This window comes from Argentina silus (genome assembly GCF_951799395.1).
Source record: "Argentina silus genome assembly, chromosome: 1".
NCBI lineage: Eukaryota > Metazoa > Chordata > Actinopteri > Argentiniformes > Argentinidae > Argentina > Argentina silus.
The window spans coordinates 21,414,221-21,430,937 of NC_139655.1; the positions used below are offsets into that span (position 1 = coordinate 21,414,221).

General features: G+C 45.7%; 1 protein-coding gene across 1 annotated transcript; it reads left to right on the forward strand.

The window, feature by feature from the left end:
* The first annotated feature begins 981 nt into the window (after nt 1-981).
* Nucleotides 982-16,244, forward strand: polr2a (RNA polymerase II subunit A). The gene is made up of 29 exons (XM_083668864.1): nt 982-1,301; nt 2,162-2,294; nt 2,436-2,572; nt 2,751-2,924; nt 3,044-3,325; nt 3,523-3,684; nt 3,901-4,121; nt 4,264-4,396; nt 4,494-4,618; nt 4,892-5,102; nt 5,232-5,441; nt 5,539-5,707; nt 5,901-5,995; nt 6,143-6,346; nt 6,515-6,737; nt 6,920-7,103; nt 7,452-7,623; nt 7,752-7,857; nt 8,631-8,836; nt 8,960-9,223; nt 9,364-9,571; nt 9,675-9,775; nt 9,880-9,984; nt 10,132-10,314; nt 10,673-10,876; nt 11,185-11,371; nt 11,629-11,742; nt 11,850-11,999; nt 12,110-16,244. The coding sequence occupies exons 1-29, from the start codon at nt 1,215-1,217 to the stop codon at nt 13,267-13,269; spliced, it is 5,910 nt and encodes a 1,969-aa protein (XP_083524990.1). The 5' UTR covers nt 982-1,214; the 3' UTR covers nt 13,270-16,244.
* The last annotated feature ends 473 nt before the right edge of the window (nt 16,245-16,717 follow it).

The window sequence follows — 16,717 nt, forward strand, 5'->3', positions numbered from 1 at the left end:
CACTTCATGTTGTTACCGCCAAAGCCAGGCCTTCCAAATAGAATCTCTTGTAGAAAAATAATTTTAAAACACTACAAATTAATAACAACATATGCTCTAACAACATATGTTTCCAATGTTTCTGTTCGGTTAAAGTCTGCGATACATATTGTAATTTAACACCGCAGGCTTTTACCGGACTTTCCAAGTTGACGTGCAGAAAACGAGACTGATGATGACGGCATGGGTCTCACTCGAGTCCGCGGATTCTGGCATAGTGCCGTAAGGACCAAAACGCTGTGGAAAAAAAAACATAATTTCGACATATTCCGAAATGGCATCGAAAAACAACCATGATAAACTGCGTTTAGACTAAAAACAATGAAAAAGCAATGTAAATATGTCATTGATTTCCTTAAGGGTCTGGATAGGCCTCATACGCGAGCTTCTTTTCCAAGAGTCGAAGCTGGTCCAGAGCGAGACGAACGAGACAACGCGGATTTTTTTTATTTTTGCTTAGAGGGAAAAAATTACGAATCGGTGAAGTTCGGTAAAGATCGGAAATAAGGCGGGTTTAACGGAAATTATTCAAGCGCTATCGTATCTAAACAACCATTGGTTCGTCCACATTCTCCAATGCATATTGATCCACAAATTGACGAACCACATCGCATCTTATTGAATATGTACAGCACAACCACACGTAGCTCCACCTTGGTTATGATCTGACCAATGAGGAGAATTTAGACCAATTTAATGCCCTCCTCTTGCTTCAATTCGTCGAAGGAGAAAACGTACGCGTCCATTGGTTATGCGTCTTGTTAAATACATTATTCATACAGTCCTCTCGTGTAGCCAATTAACGTTTTACTACCCAGATCCACAACCCGCCTCCTGACTGTTCAGCCCCTGCTTCGTTGACTGTGTCAACCTGTAGAAAAGCTTGCAGTCTATATAAACACGCGTTGGATTCTTTAGAGCTCAGATGCGCTTAGAGCGCACTGGAGTGTAGATCAGAAAAAGGGAGGGGGACAGCCATTAGCTAGAGTGGCTAGGACTAAAACGTAAATAAATAGACTCCTAGGGCAGTAAACAACGTGGGTCTTCTGGATATCGCCATCGGAGACATTCCGGTCACCGTTGGCGGCCTGGCCAGAGTCCTGGTGGCAATTTTAAGCTGTTCCTTCTTACAAAGCGGCGTGCCGAGGGAGGACGCGTCTCTTTGAATAGACAGGATGCACGGACCGCCCTCCGGCGACAGCGCATGCCCATTGCGCCTCATCAAGAGAGTGCAATTCGGCATCATCAGCCCAGATGAGCTTGTAGGTTTTGCTTTGGGGAGGGGGGTTCATTTACTTTCTCAACGTTCTCACATTTATCGTACATTATACATGACTATACTTACAATTTAACACTGATGACAATGAAATTGATATGTTACAAAGCAGGTAGCTTGCAGCTAGCCTAGCTAGCTAAATTAAGTTGGAGCTTGAGTTAGCTAGCTAGCTAGCAAGAGCATGTTGTAGGAAGTTTGACAAACTTTCAGTACACAGTATTTTCCATCTAAAGTCATGACATGAATCAAACTCCCTCTGATTGGAAAATACTACATGTATACACATTTCATTTTGACATCTTTTACTGAACTTGGCTAGTTTGCTCTGCCATGGCAGTGATGTTCATGTTCCCTGAAGTTACATTCACAAACACTAGCTGTTCCCTCATGTTATAAATCATAATAAAAGGTAACATCAATAAAGGCAGTGTTATGCATGTTTTTACAATTAGTTATTTATTAGTAACACTTATGAAGTGTCTATTCTTGTCAAATGAGAAGAGTCATATTGCATAGATTAGTCAATTTGATCATTTAGTTGGTCAATGGTCATCCATGTCAAGTTTGTCTTTTAGCCAAGTATGGTTAATCTCACATGCTGTCGACTCTGATCTTGGTGTGTAAACATATTAAAGCATGCTTTAATGTTTTTTGTTCTGTAATTACTGTGAGATTCCATTTAGGTTTCCTATTAAAACTGTTGATATGGAACACATTTTATATTCAATGTCAGTGTAGGCCTGAGCTTCCATATGCTGTACTTTTTATGCAATTGTTTATTCACTCAAATGCCTATGTTTTGATAATTTATTGTACGTTGACTGTGATTTGTCGTACTCCCTCAAGAAACGGATGTCGGTCACAGAAGGGGGAATCAAGTACCCTGAAACCACAGAGGGAGGTCGTCCCAAACTTGGTGGCCTCATGGACCCAAGACAAGGGGTCATTGAACGCTCTGGAAGGTGTCAAACATGTGCAGGTACAAGAAGTTATTGTATTTTTTTGTAGTAATAATAATACATTTGATTATGTTTCTAACGATCTTAATCCTGACCATGTAGTGTTAATGTTTCCACGATTTCAATGGCGTTAACAAGGATTTCTGATTTTTATAACTCAGGTAACATGACAGAATGCCCAGGCCACTTTGGCCACATAGAGCTGGCAAAGCCTGTGTTCCACGTCGGCTTCGTCACAAAAATCATGAAGGTTCTTCGATGTGTCTGCTTCTTCTGCTCCAAACTGCTGGTCGACTCGGTCAGTTACCTGCAATTCCTTGTTCACGTTACTTGTCACATCACAACCTACAAAAACACAAAGTAGACACACAAATTCTGAAATAGTCTATAGATGTTTTTTTATGTGGATATTGTCTTTGTTGGTCTTTTATTACAATGATGTGTGTTGACTGAAGGTTATACTCTCTTTCTTCCAGACCAATCCGAAGATCAAAGACATCCTGGTCAAGTCGAAGGGACAGCCCAGAAAGCGGCTTACCCATGTGTACGACTTGTGTAAAGGCAAAAACATCTGTGAAGGGGGAGAGGAGATGGACAACAAGTTTGGAGTGGAGCAACAGGAGACAGAGGAGGACATCACCAAGGAGAAGGTACCATTATTGAGGACACGTTTAAAGGTCATCAGTGCGTATTTACATATATGCATATTTTTGGTGACTGTATATGTCCACATATCCATTCACACACACTCTCTCACACACACGTTCAGGGCCATGGTGGCTGTGGTCGCTACCAGCCTCGCATCCGGCGCTCGGGCCTGGAGCTCTATGCAGAGTGGAAGCATGTCAATGAGGACTCTCAGGAGAAGAAGATCCTGCTGAACCCAGAGCGCGTGCACGAGATCTTCAAGCGCATCTCCGACGAGGAGGACGTCATCCTGGGCATGGACCCCAAGTACGCCCGTCCCGAGTGGATGATTGTCACTGTGCTTCCCGTGCCCCCCCTGGCCGTCAGGCCTGCCGTCGTTATGCAGGGCTCTGCCCGAAACCAAGTGAGGAGAAACATTTTTCTGCTCTAGACAAACTTTTTATAAACCCATTAAAGCTACAATCCATAATTTACAAAAAAGGGATAGTTTATCACCACTGCCAAATTCCAGACCTTAAAAGTAGTTTGTGTAGTGTAATGCTAGATGGATTGATTTGACTATTTATCGTCATTAAAGATAATGTCTTTTCTGTCCCTCAGGACGACTTGACACACAAACTCGCAGACATCGTCAAGATCAACAACCAGCTGCGGCGGAACGAGCAGAGTGGCGCAGCGGCACACGTCATAGCTGAGGACGTGAAGCTGCTCCAGTTCCACGTGGCCACCATGATAGACAACGAGCTGCCAGGCCTGCCTCGGGTATGTATGGTCGCCAGTGCTTTAATGAGCACAACACTCATTCTGTATCCCTCATCAATGCCCATTTGGATAGAGATTCTTGCCATGTATCTCTGCCTGATAATAATTTCCATCTTTCTAAACAAAGGAAAAATATGAAAAAGAGGATGAATGTACATTCCTCTTTTGTATGTTGTATATTCCTGACAAGTGCTGATATTCAAACTTTAATCCCAGGCGATGCAAAAGTCGGGACGTCCCCTTAAATCCTTAAAACAGCGGCTGAAGGGGAAGGAAGGGCGAGTCAGAGGCAACTTGATGGGGAAGCGTGTAGACTTCTCCGCCCGAACTGTCATCACCCCTGACCCCAATCTACAGATCGACCAAGTGGGAGTCCCACGATCCATCGCGGCCAACATGACCTTCCCAGAAATCGTCACACCCTTTAACATTGACAGGTACAGCAGAACCTTTGAATTATTTTTTGTAGATGTATATACACATGGGGATACTTCATTAGCTGTATAGCAGTCAAGCCAGATTTGTATGTGATGAAATCTAATATGTTAAAGTTATCCTGATTGTCTTCCACTTCTCCAGGTTACAGGAGCTGGTGCGCAGAGGAAACAGCCAGTATCCAGGAGCCAAATATATCATCCGTGACAATGGGGACAGAATTGACCTGCGATTTCACCCCAAACCAAGTGACCTTCACCTCCAAATTGGCTACAAGGTAACCCAAAGAATTACATCTGTCCAATTATATGAAATGCTGTATCTTAGTCGAATACAATATGCCTTTATTGATAAACTAATCTGTTTGCTCTCAGGTGGAAAGACATATGTGTGATGGTGACATCATCATCTTCAACAGACAGCCCACGCTACATAAAATGTCTATGATGGGGCACAGGGTTCGAATCCTGCCCTGGTCCACCTTCCGACTCAACCTCAGGTGCCTACTTCCGACATGTCCTTTCAAGTCTGTTAACTTCTGTTCAGTTACTCACCACATCCTCCACTTGCGGTAGCCTTGTAGTAACTGTGAACAGTAGGGCTGTGTTACATATATAATGTTACATTTTAGATAACATAACTCACATTTATCTAGGATTGTGAAGATTTTTTCATGACGTTCACTGTTACAGCCCTAGTATGTTGTCTGAAATGTATAATTTCAGGACTGATCATCAATCTCTCCTTCCCACCCCCCCCTCCTGCTCCATAGTGTGACCACCCCATACAACGCTGACTTTGATGGGGATGAGATGAACCTCCACTTGCCCCAGTCCCTGGAGACGAGGGCTGAGATCCAGGAGCTGGCCATGGTGCCTCGTATGATCGTCACACCCCAGTCTAACAGACCCGTCATGGGTATTGTGCAGGACACCCTCACAGCCGTGCGCAAATTCACCAAGAGGGACGTCTTTCTAGAGAGGGTAAGGTGGCTCAGAGGGATAGACGGATGTTTTCATGCCAATCAGTTTCACTTACAAAATGAACTGTAAGTACACACACACACAGGGTGCTCTATTACTGACACAATTTTTGTGACCTGTTTTCTACAGGGTGAGGTGATGAACCTCCTCATGTTCCTCTCCACGTGGGATGGTAAAGTGCCCCAGCCTGCCATCCTGAAGCCTCGGCCCCTGTGGACGGGCAAGCAGATATTCAGCCTGATCATTCCTGGCCACATCAACGCCATCCGAACACACAGCACTCACCCTGATGAGGAGGACAGTGGGCCCTACAAACACATCTCTCCCGGAGACACCAAGGTAAACACATTTTGTGCCCTGATAGTGGCCAGAATGGATTCTTATCTTGCATGAGTGAAATGCCATGTCTGATGTCATGTGTCTAATGTTCCATCAGGTGATAGTGGAGAATGGAGAGTTGATCATGGGAATCCTGTGTAAGAAGTCCCTGGGTACCTCCGCTGGCTCTCTGGTCCATATCTCCTACCTGGAGATGGGCCATGACGTCACCCGGCTCTTTTACTCCAACATCCAGACTGTGATCAACAACTGGCTGCTCATCGAGGGTAAGGTGCTGGGGCCCAGTAAGGCCACAGTGGTTGAATTGCCAGATCATGTACAATGTCGGCTAACTAAAAGGAAAAGCTGTCTTGCCATTTTAAGGTTAAACCTATCCCAAATGTATTGGGACTAAGTTTTATTGTAATATTTAATTTACATCTCTTGTCTATAGCCGATATTTACGTTCTTTTTCTTCAGGTCATTCTATTGGTATTGGTGACTCCATTGCTGATGCTAAGACATACCTTGACATCCAGAACACCATCAAGAAAGCCAAACAGGATGTGATAGAGGTCAGAAAACTTCCTAAATACTTACTGAATCTACTAAAACACACACAGTCCTGAGCAAATCCACTTAAAATCCTTCAGTGAAAGATCAGAGACACTTTCAAGCTTCTTTGTCTAACTAACCCCTACTTCTGTCTCTTTTCTCTACAGGTTATTGAGAAAGCCCACAACAACGAGTTGGAGCCAACCCCCGGTAACACTCTGAGGCAGACCTTTGAGAATCAGGTGAACCGCATTCTGAACGACGCTCGAGACAAAACTGGCTCCTCCGCTCAGAAGTCTCTGTCTGAGTACAACAACTTCAAGTCCATGGTGGTGGCAGGCTCCAAGGGGTCCAAAATTAACATCTCCCAGGTATGCAAGGGTCCTACAAAATGACATGATCAGTTTGTTTAAAAACAGTGGTGTTTTCTTTAGACTTGAGTCGCTCAAGTGATATCCCTCACTTGATGATGACAATGGGACATAACTTACATTACCAAAGTTCACACACATCCCTCCCCCCCCCCCCCCGGTCCTCAGGTTATTGCCGTGGTGGGGCAGCAGAACGTTGAGGGTAAGCGAATCCCCTTCGGCTTCAAGCACCGCACACTACCCCACTTCATCAAGGATGATTACGGCCCTGAGAGTAGAGGTTTTGTGGAGAACTCCTACCTGGCCGGACTGACACCCACAGAGTTCTTCTTCCACGCCATGGGAGGAAGAGAGGGGCTTATTGACACAGCTGTGAAGACTGCTGAGACAGGTGAGTGAAAGGGGCCAGGTAAGGGGTGAAGGAGAGGAGGCTACTTTACAGTATTGAGAATAGATGCTGCTTTTGATAAATGATGGTGGTTTGTTGGGAGGGGTGTAAAGGGTTCCAAAAGGTCAGTTCTAAGTTTACATACTTAACATATCTTTATATTCACCAAAATCCCCTCTGCTCAGGTTACATCCAGCGTCGTCTGATCAAGTCTATGGAGTCTGTTATGGTGAAGTACGACGCCACGGTGCGTAACTCCATCAACCAGGTGGTGCAGTTGCGCTATGGAGAGGACGGTCTGGCAGGAGAGGCTGTGGAGTTCCAGAACATGGCAACCCTCAAGCCCTCCAACAAGGCCTTCGAGAAGAAGTGAGTCACTGGGTTGAGTCAGAGGGATGGTGGAAGGACAGGTTTTTGGAGTGGGGGGTTCATTTGAACACATGGGAATAGTATCGCGATGGATTGATCCTAAGTAATTCAATCATTGACTTTTTTTTTTCTTTTTTTTTTAAACAACACTTATTGGTTTACAATGTAGAGTTTCAGATATCAGAAAATAAACCTTATCAATGCTGTATCACACCGTCTTATTTGTCACATAAATGTCAGCCAGCCTTCAGTCTGTGATGTCTGTGACGGTGTTAAACACCGCAGCTCACCGTCCACGGCCAGTGGCTTAACTCCCCACCATCTTATCTCTTCCCCCTAATCCATCAGGTTTAAGTTTGACTGCACCAATGAGCGGGCTCTCCGACGCACCCTGCAGGAGGACGTGGTGAAGGATGTGTTGACCAACGCTAACGTGCAAAGCACCCTGGAGCGGGAGTTTGAGAAGATGAGGGAGGACCGGGAGATCCTCAGAGCCATCTTCCCCACTGGAGACAGCAAGGTGAGGGGGAGACACAACTGGATACATACACACTATGTAATGTTGATTAAATGATGCAAATGTGTCTGTATTCAACCCGGTTTTACCCTAAGAGTTAAACCATTGTTATATTCCTCCTTGCCTGCTAGGTGGTGCTGCCTTGCAACCTGGCCAGGATGATCTGGAATGCCCAGAAGATCTTCCGCATCAACCCCCGCACAACAACAGACCTCAACCCCATGCGGGTTGTAGAGGGTATGTTCTGCTTTGCAGCTACCTTAGATGCATGTTTCTTGTAGAAATGTAAAGATCTACAATGAAGTCCAATTTTTAAAAGTGTATTTCATTAATTTTCCATTCCTTGAGGCAGATGTTGAGTTTGCACCAAGGCATAAAGTGACATTTCATGTTAATCACACCCATTCTCCACCATGCCATTTGTGATATGGGAGTCATGGTGACAAATGACTGGCTGCAGGATTATAGATGTGAAGCACTGGCTTGCCCCCAAGCAGCACTTACAGCTATATAAAGACTACTGCCTGTGCTTGCTATATAAAGAGCACAGACTGCTTAGAGAGATGGAGGGATCACTTACAGGATCACATGCAGCAGCACAGTATTGTGCTTCAGGTCCCTCAGACAGTAACAATGTGACAATGTTCTAATGTTACTATGGGAAAGACACTTGAGGTCTCTACTCATACCACCACAAATAGCTACATGATATTTTCTTCACCAAATAGAAGACTAATATTGTGGTAAAAAAATCTAGATTCTGATAACAAAATATCATAATTTTTTCTATAATCTTGGGTTTATCCAGGAAATTGCAAACGTGGAGATCATTCAGATAGAAATGTGTATTAGAAGAGGTATTCTTACCTAGATATGGATGTTGTGTATTTTATATGCGTAATGTTTCAAGCTGCAACATTCTAAATATTGCATCCCATTGGTCCTACAAAACAAGCAGGCACCAGAGTTCTCCCCAATCATTCTGAAACCCTTCACTCTCCTCTCTCCAGGTGTGCAGGACCTGAGTAAGAAGCTGGTGATTGTGAATGGGGAGGACCCTCTGAGTAAGCAGGCCCAGCAGAATGCCACACTGCTCTTCAACATCCACCTGCGCTCCACTCTCAGCTCCAGACGCATGACGGAGGAGTTCAGACTCAGCACAGAGGCCTTTGATTGGCTGCTAGGGGAGATTGAGAGCAAATTCAATATGTCGATCGTGAGTGGAGGCACCCCCCCCCCCCCCACACACACACACTCTTGAAAAAAAAAATCAAAACTGAAAAGCAAAGCCTCTATTTGAAATAACCTCCCCCTGCCCTTTCCCCCTCTATCGCCTCAGGCCCACCCAGGTGAGATGGTGGGGGCCCTGGCTGCTCAGTCCCTAGGAGAGCCCGCCACTCAGATGACCCTGAACACCTTCCACTACGCTGGTGTGTCAGCCAAGAACGTCACCCTGGGTGTGCCCCGTCTCAAGGAGTTGATCAACATCTCCAAGCGGCCCAAGACCCCCTCGCTGACGGTGTTCCTGCTCGGTCAGGCGGCCCGCGATGCAGAGAGGGCCAAAGACATCCTCTGTAGGCTAGAGCACACCACACTGCGCAAGGTGAATTTCTGATGTCATATTTTAAATTGAACTTTTCTAATACATTTCAAGTTAAATCAGACATCACCATTGGATACCTTGCAATATTCATATGGTCACTCACAAATGTTCCTAAAAATGTCCTCTCTTTCTCTATTCAGGTGACAGCCAACACAGCCATCTACTACGACCCCAACCCCCAGAGCACGGTGGTGACTGAGGACCAGGAGTGGGTCAATGTCTACTATGAGATGCCCGACTTCGACGTGACACGAATCTCACCCTGGCTGCTGCGTATCGAGCTTGACCGCAAACACATGACTGACCGGAAGCTGACCATGGAGCAGATCGCTGAGAAGATCAACACAGGTGGGTTTTCCAAGAGCACAAACAAACGTATACACACACACACACACACAACATGCACCCAGCTGACAAATTTCTAATTGCACTCTTGTGCAAACTTGTGAAGGTTTTGGAGACGACCTGAACTGTATCTTCAATGACGACAATGCTGAGAAGCTGGTTCTGAGAATCCGCATCATGAACAGTGACGAGAACAAGTTCCAGGAGGTGAGTGTGGAGAAATGCTGCATATAAACACTATATCCCTTTACATGATGGTAATGACTCACGGTATTAATATCCTGATACTCTCATACCTTCTCTCTCTCAAGGATGAAGAGGTGGTGGACAAGATGGATGACGATGTGTTCCTGCGATGCATTGAGTCCAACATGTTAACAGACATGACATTGCAGGGCATCGAGCAGATCAGCAAGGTAATGGACACAGACGCACACAGTCTGGCATTATCACATCTCAATAATTTAGATTGCACTGGGGTATCAATTCATCACCCAATAGTCTTTGATGGCTTCCTTGCCTCCTTTTCACCTATAAGTTGTTTGTGTTCCTCTGTCCCCCAGGTGTACATGCACTTGCCCCAGACAGACAACAAGAAGAAGATCATCATCACAGAGGACGGGGAGTTCAAGGCCCTGCAGGAGTGGATCTTGGAGACAGACGGGGTGGGCCTCATGAGGGTCCTGAGTGAGAAGGACGTGGACCCTGTCAGGACCACCTCCAACGACATTGTGGAGATCTTCACAGTACGGACACTTGTTGTTTTCTAGATTGTTATGATTTTGTCTCACCATGTGAATTTGTATCATGCCAAGTTCTCAAGCTCAATAGGTTTAAAAGTGGTCTCTGATTCATCCTATAGAAATATGTTTCTAGACTTAACCATTTACTGCGAAAGCGACTGCATTTGTGTTGCTATTTCACATTGAAAACATGTATCCATTCATTTTCACTGATATCAATTGTGCAAAAAAACACAAAACTTTTGATTTGATTGATACAATCAGTCTTTTTGATTGATTGATACAGTACAGGATCCTCTACAAGGACCAGTTTGTCCATATTATTTGTCATCCCAGTCATGCCATTTTTTGTGTCCTGTAGGTACTGGGCATTGAAGCTGTACGTAAGGCTCTGGAGAGGGAGTTGAACCATGTCATTTCCTTTGACGGTTCCTACGTCAACTATCGTCACTTGGCTCTTCTTTGTGACACCATGACCTGCCGAGGTCACCTGATGGCCATCACGCGTCACGGGATCAACAGACAGGACACTGGACCACTCATGAAGTGCTCCTTCGAGGAAACGGTGAGTCCTTTATGTTGCACCAACGTTGGCTGTCAAGCTCATTTTTGTCTGTAGTCCCTGGGCAGGAGAAATACATAACCAGTGTAGAAAATGCAACACACATTCAAAAAGCACACTGCCATAGCGGGGTCATTTCCTTAAGACCTTTTCTTATCTTTTTGACTACCGAACTTTTCACATATGTAGACACTTGTATGTATGGTGCTGGATATGATTAACATGAGGTTAAAAGGGACACCTCACAATTTTCCAATTTTCCATCCTGACACAGCATTTCCCCTACTCACCAACTCTCCTGTCCCTCACAGGTGGATGTGTTGATGGAGGCGTCATCCCACGGGGAGAGTGACCCTATGAAGGGGGTGTCTGAGAACATCATGCTGGGCCAGCTTGCTCCTTGTGGGACAGGCTGCTTCGACCTGCTGCTGGATGCTGAGAAGTGCAAGTATGGCATGGAGATCCCCACCAACATCCCTGGCATCAGCGTGGCTGGACGTGAGTGGCACAATCTGGAAACCTGTAATGTAGCTTTGGCTTCACTCATGTGCATTGTGATGTCCATTTCCTTAAATGTCTTCAATTTAACACATGGATGATAACGCTGTGTTGTTCATAGCTAGGATGTCAGATTTGTTAACAAAGTATCTAATCGTTGTCTCTCATCTGGCCACCGTCTAGCTGTGTCCATCAAGATTATTTATACAGTTGTTTAAAAGTGAGTATGTGTGTTTCATGTTTGACATTTCTCCTAGCCACTGGAATGTTCTTTGGCTCTGCGCCCAGCCCCATGAGTGGCATGTCCCCAGCCATGACTCCCTGGAACACCGGAGCCACCCCAGCCTATGGAGCCTGGTCCCCCAGCGTGGGTGAGTATTGGCCTGGGTGGAGTTGGAGAGATCTGGTCCTTGCCATCTGTTGTGTGGTGTTTTACTGACTCTTTCACTGATTTTTACCCTCTGTTTTTGACCTGTAGGTAGTGGGATGACCCCTGGAGCAGCAGGCTTCTCCCCTAGTGCTGCGTCTGACGCCAGTGGCTTCTCTCCGGGTTACTCTCCGGCCTGGTCCCCTACTCCTGGATCTCCTGGGTCCCCAGGCCCAGCCAGCCCCTACATCCCCTCCCCAGGTTAGTCACCGCCTGCAAACAATTCACAATGACACCATATATGGAACCTGAATGTGTAGGATAGATGCTTGTTTCTTTGGTCCTCACATCTTTGTTTTTGACTTTTGCAGGGGGTGCAATGTCTCCCAACTACTCCCCCACCTCCCCTGCGTACGAGCCTCGTTCTCCTGGGGGTTACACCCCTCAAAGCCCGGGCTACTCCCCAACATCCCCCTCCTACTCCCCCACCTCCCCCTCTTACTCCCCCACCAGCCCCAACTACAGCCCCACCTCGCCCTCCTACTCGCCTACCTCCCCCAGCTACTCGCCAACTTCCCCCTCATACTCGCCTACATCCCCCAGTTACTCCCCCACCTCCCCCTCCTACTCCCCCACCTCACCATCCTACTCCCCCACTTCTCCCTCTTACTCTCCAACTTCCCCAAGCTACAGTCCCACATCCCCCAGCTACAGCCCAACATCGCCTAGCTACAGTCCCACCTCTCCATCTTACTCCCCCACCTCCCCCTCTTACTCTCCCACTTCTCCATCTTACTCCCCAACGTCCCCCTCCTACTCCCCCACCTCCCCCTCTTACAGCCCGACCTCTCCCAGTTACAGCCCCACTTCGCCCAACTACACCCCCACTTCTCCCAGCTACTCACCCACCTCTCCCTCTTACTCCCCCACTTCCCCCTCCTACTCCCCCACCTCCCCCAACTACACCCCCACCAGCCCCAACTACAGCCCCACTTCTCCCTCCTATTCTCCAACCTCTCCGTCCTACTCTCCATCCAGCCCACGCTTCACCCCTCAGTCACCCACCTACACCCCCAGCTCCCCCTCCTACAGCCCCAGCTCCCCCTCTTACTCCCCCACCTCACCAAAGTACACCCCCACCTCCCCCTCCTACAGCCCCAGCTCCCCAGAATACACTCCCACCTCACCCAAATACTCCCCTACCTCGCCCAAGTACTCCCCGACCTCACCCAAATACTCCCCCACCTCCCCAACCTACTCCCCAACGACACCCAAATACAGCCCAACGTCACCCACCTACTCTCCCACCTCCCCAACATACACCCCCACCAGCCCCAAGTACTCACCTACCTCCCCAACCTACTCCCCCACCTCGCCCAAGTACTCACCTACCTCCCCCACCTACTCACCCACTAGCCCTAAAGGCTCCACCTACAGCCCCACGTCGCCGGGCTACAGCCCCACCTCACCCACCTACAGCCTCACCAGCCCGGCCATCAGCCCCGACGACAGTGACGAGGAGACCAACTGAGGGAGTCAGGAGGAGAGGAGGCAGCTGAGGAGGCCTCCCTCTGCCCCACAAACCCACCTGACTGGGGGTGGATAACTGAAGGATAGCCCCCTCTGCTGGAGGTGGTGGGTAGTCTCAACAAAGGAAAACCCTGGGGGCCCACTTGTGAATTATTTTTGTAGGGGCCCCCCTCGGACCACTGAACCTCCAGCATCGTCCATCTCTGGGGGGGCTCCAAAAAAATCTACTACTACTATTGTATTTGATAGACTTGAACTGTTTAGCCAGGAGAAAGGCTGCCTTTTGAAATAGACATTTTTGTTTCTGTTTTTAATTTTCATGCGGGGTGTTGAAGCAGAGTAAAAAAGTGAGAATAGAGGGAGGAAAGGAGGGAGATGTGGTAAACACAGAAAAAAACTACCCCTTCCCACCCACTCCACCCCCACACCCACCCTATGTTTCCCTGCACCCAGTCTCTCTCTCCCCCACTGTGAACTTCAGTGTTGGATGTATAGTTGTATTGGAGAGCTCGAGTATTGCCAAAAGCCTTTGAAAAGCTACCAGTGGATTGTATTTATCTCCTTAAAGCATTTAAGCTTCCAAAAAAAAGAAACTAGAGGAGTAGAGATTTGAGTTGATCTTTATTGCATATTTTACTGAAATGTATCTTAGTAGAGTTGTTCTGTTTTTGTAAATGTACAGTTGCTGCCAGTTTTGCTTGGTCATAGAAGACAGGAAGTTGAGCTAATGTTTCTGATATATCAAGTGGTTGGGCCAGAGTTGAGGAGAAATGTTGACCAGATTTGGATAGAACAGAATTGAATATTATTCACAGTTAAGATTGTTACTTCTCCTCTATTCTGGAATTTTCTGCAGTTGTGGAGACTTCTGGAATTGTGAAGTTGTGGAAGATGTTGCAGACAAGTGGCTGGTGATGTCTAGCCTAGTTGTATTCCTGCAGTACATAGAAAGGAGATTATCAGGTCCATTGATGAAAAGCAGAGAGAAAGGCTGGCATGCAGGCGAGAATGACGCTTGAAAATGAATTCTGTGGAAATGTTGACATTTGTCACCTCTCCACAATGTTCCCTCTCAACCCCAAATAAAACCCTTTACTCTCCTCCCTTCTCTCCTCACCCCCCCACCCCCAAAGAAAAGCCTGAAGGATGTCAAAAAAACACCCACCAGCATCCCTTTACCATTTGGAGACTTGTACAACAGCAACAAGCATTTCACTCTTCCCTAAACACTGGGAAACTTGAGATTTATATATAAAAGACATTACTATCATAATTATTATGCCATCAATTTATTTTGATCTTATGAGGAAATGGGGTGTGGTGAATGAGGGATACTAGTTTGGAGTTGCTGCTTTTGTCATTTGTTTTGCATGAGTAGCACCTGTTAATACATTTTAGTCAAGTTTTAGGTTTAAATCTTATTTGATCCCTCCCACTTTATAGTAATACTTGTTCCATTTCTGATTAGCTGACGTATAAATAAGTTCTCACTTTATCTGACTCACTGTTAAATTTATTTAAGAAGAGGAGAAACTTAACTTATTCTGTGTGAATAAGAATAGATGAAATTTGAGATTCAATGATTATTTTTCTCTCTTCCTGTTTTTTTTGTTGTGCTTCTGGGGACTTTATAAAAGCTGTTTGCAAAGAGGTTTGTGTTCAGGTACTTTGGATGAAGGGGCTGGGGACGGAGGGAGTAAGTTCAGTTTCGCCCCTCTCCCCAATCTTAGATCTCATCAGTTCTGCCATTTTGGCTCACATTTGAGCCAATATGACCGGCAGGTTGTCATTTTACAAGATGTTGCATGCAGTAATTTTTTAGGCTTTGTACTGTAAATGCATTACCGCTAAGTGGCTCTACGGTTCAGGCAGAAAGGCAGGTTCAGGTTGTCAGGCTTCAATGTTCAGTTTAGTGGTTTCAGTTATACTCTTGAACACTGGAGGGCGCCATATGCTCATTTGAGTTTATGGACATTCTCTCTAAGAGCTAGTGTCAAGCTCAGTTTCAGTTCAGTGATTTCAATAAGGGAGAGAGACCATTCAAACACCACTGTTGGCCTCTCTTCATCCCTCTACCCACTACATTAGTGTGATTGTGAATCTTTAAAGTTTTTTGAAAACTACCAAGCATAGATGGACATTCACTTAAGCTCTTACACTTTACAAGGCCTAGTTTGATTGATCAAGGGAATATGTGTATGATCCATGTGCCTGTTAAACAATGGAACAAATGTTTTCCTCTCCTGTTCCGTCTAAGCAATAGGACAGGAAATACAACAGTGACATGTTTCCTCACCTTTCTATTGGACTAGCTGGGTTTCTTCCCTCTCCCCTCTTCATCCTCAAGTGATCCTGTTCGTTTCTGAAATCAGTGTTTGTCCTTTTTCTACCAGTGTATGTACCTGTGATTGGGATTCTTGGGGAGGAGTACTGTATGAAACTGGGAGTCCTGAGAAAGTGAAATTCTTTCCTTGTGGAATACCATGATTGACTGGCACTCTGAATTTTCAGGGTCTTAATCTTATTTGTGGTTGGAAACATTTTTGGTTTAACTCACCCTGTCAGCCAAATTGTTCTTCAGAAATGACCCTGCATTGACTGGATTCTACTTGTATTAGATACACAGGTTTTGTTGTTGTGCAAACACTGTTGTGAAAAGCCAAGCAATCCATCAGCTCCATGGTGAATTTGTCCACTACCATCATATCCCATTGTTTTACCTGTGTGACATCCAGTCAATTCAAGATGTTGGAGTCGGACTCCCAGTTGTGTGAGTGTGTATGAAAGTGTGTGTGCGTGAAAAGAGAGACGGGGTTTTCTTGATTTGGAGGAAAGACTGGACAGGGTGGCTGGGTAAAGGAAGGTTTAAATTAAAATTAATTGCCACTGTATAAAAATCAATCCAATATCTCATTCTCTGTATCTTTGTTTTGTTTGTTTTTTGACTTGAGAAAAAAGAATAAAAGTTTTACTACATGTTGTGTCTGTATTGTTTGCAGGAGTTTGTCACACTTACAGCTTTTGAAGGAAAATTAAACCCCTTATATATAAATGTTATTGTGTATTATGGAGGAATTTGCCCCAAGCGTCTTTGAATACCAAATTAATAAGTATCCCCAATGTAAGTGCTCATCACCATAGTGACTCAGTCAAGTCAAATCACATTTGGCAGTGAACAAGCTGACATAAGAGAGCAGGCTTCATTTCCACAAACATGTGGTTTGTTGTGTTGCAACACAGCCAGATGTTATCAAGGCAATGGATATCATTGTGACTGATTTCATTTCAGCTGCTTGCTCCTCTCCTCAGTGCTGGTGGACGACCATGTGGACGAAGGGTCCACATAACCTATTGATAGGCATTTCATTGCTTACACCTATCCAGTCCTTTCAGATCAATGAACACTGAAGGGGGTTGGGGAAGAGCCTTGGGGCTGAAATGGAACTGGG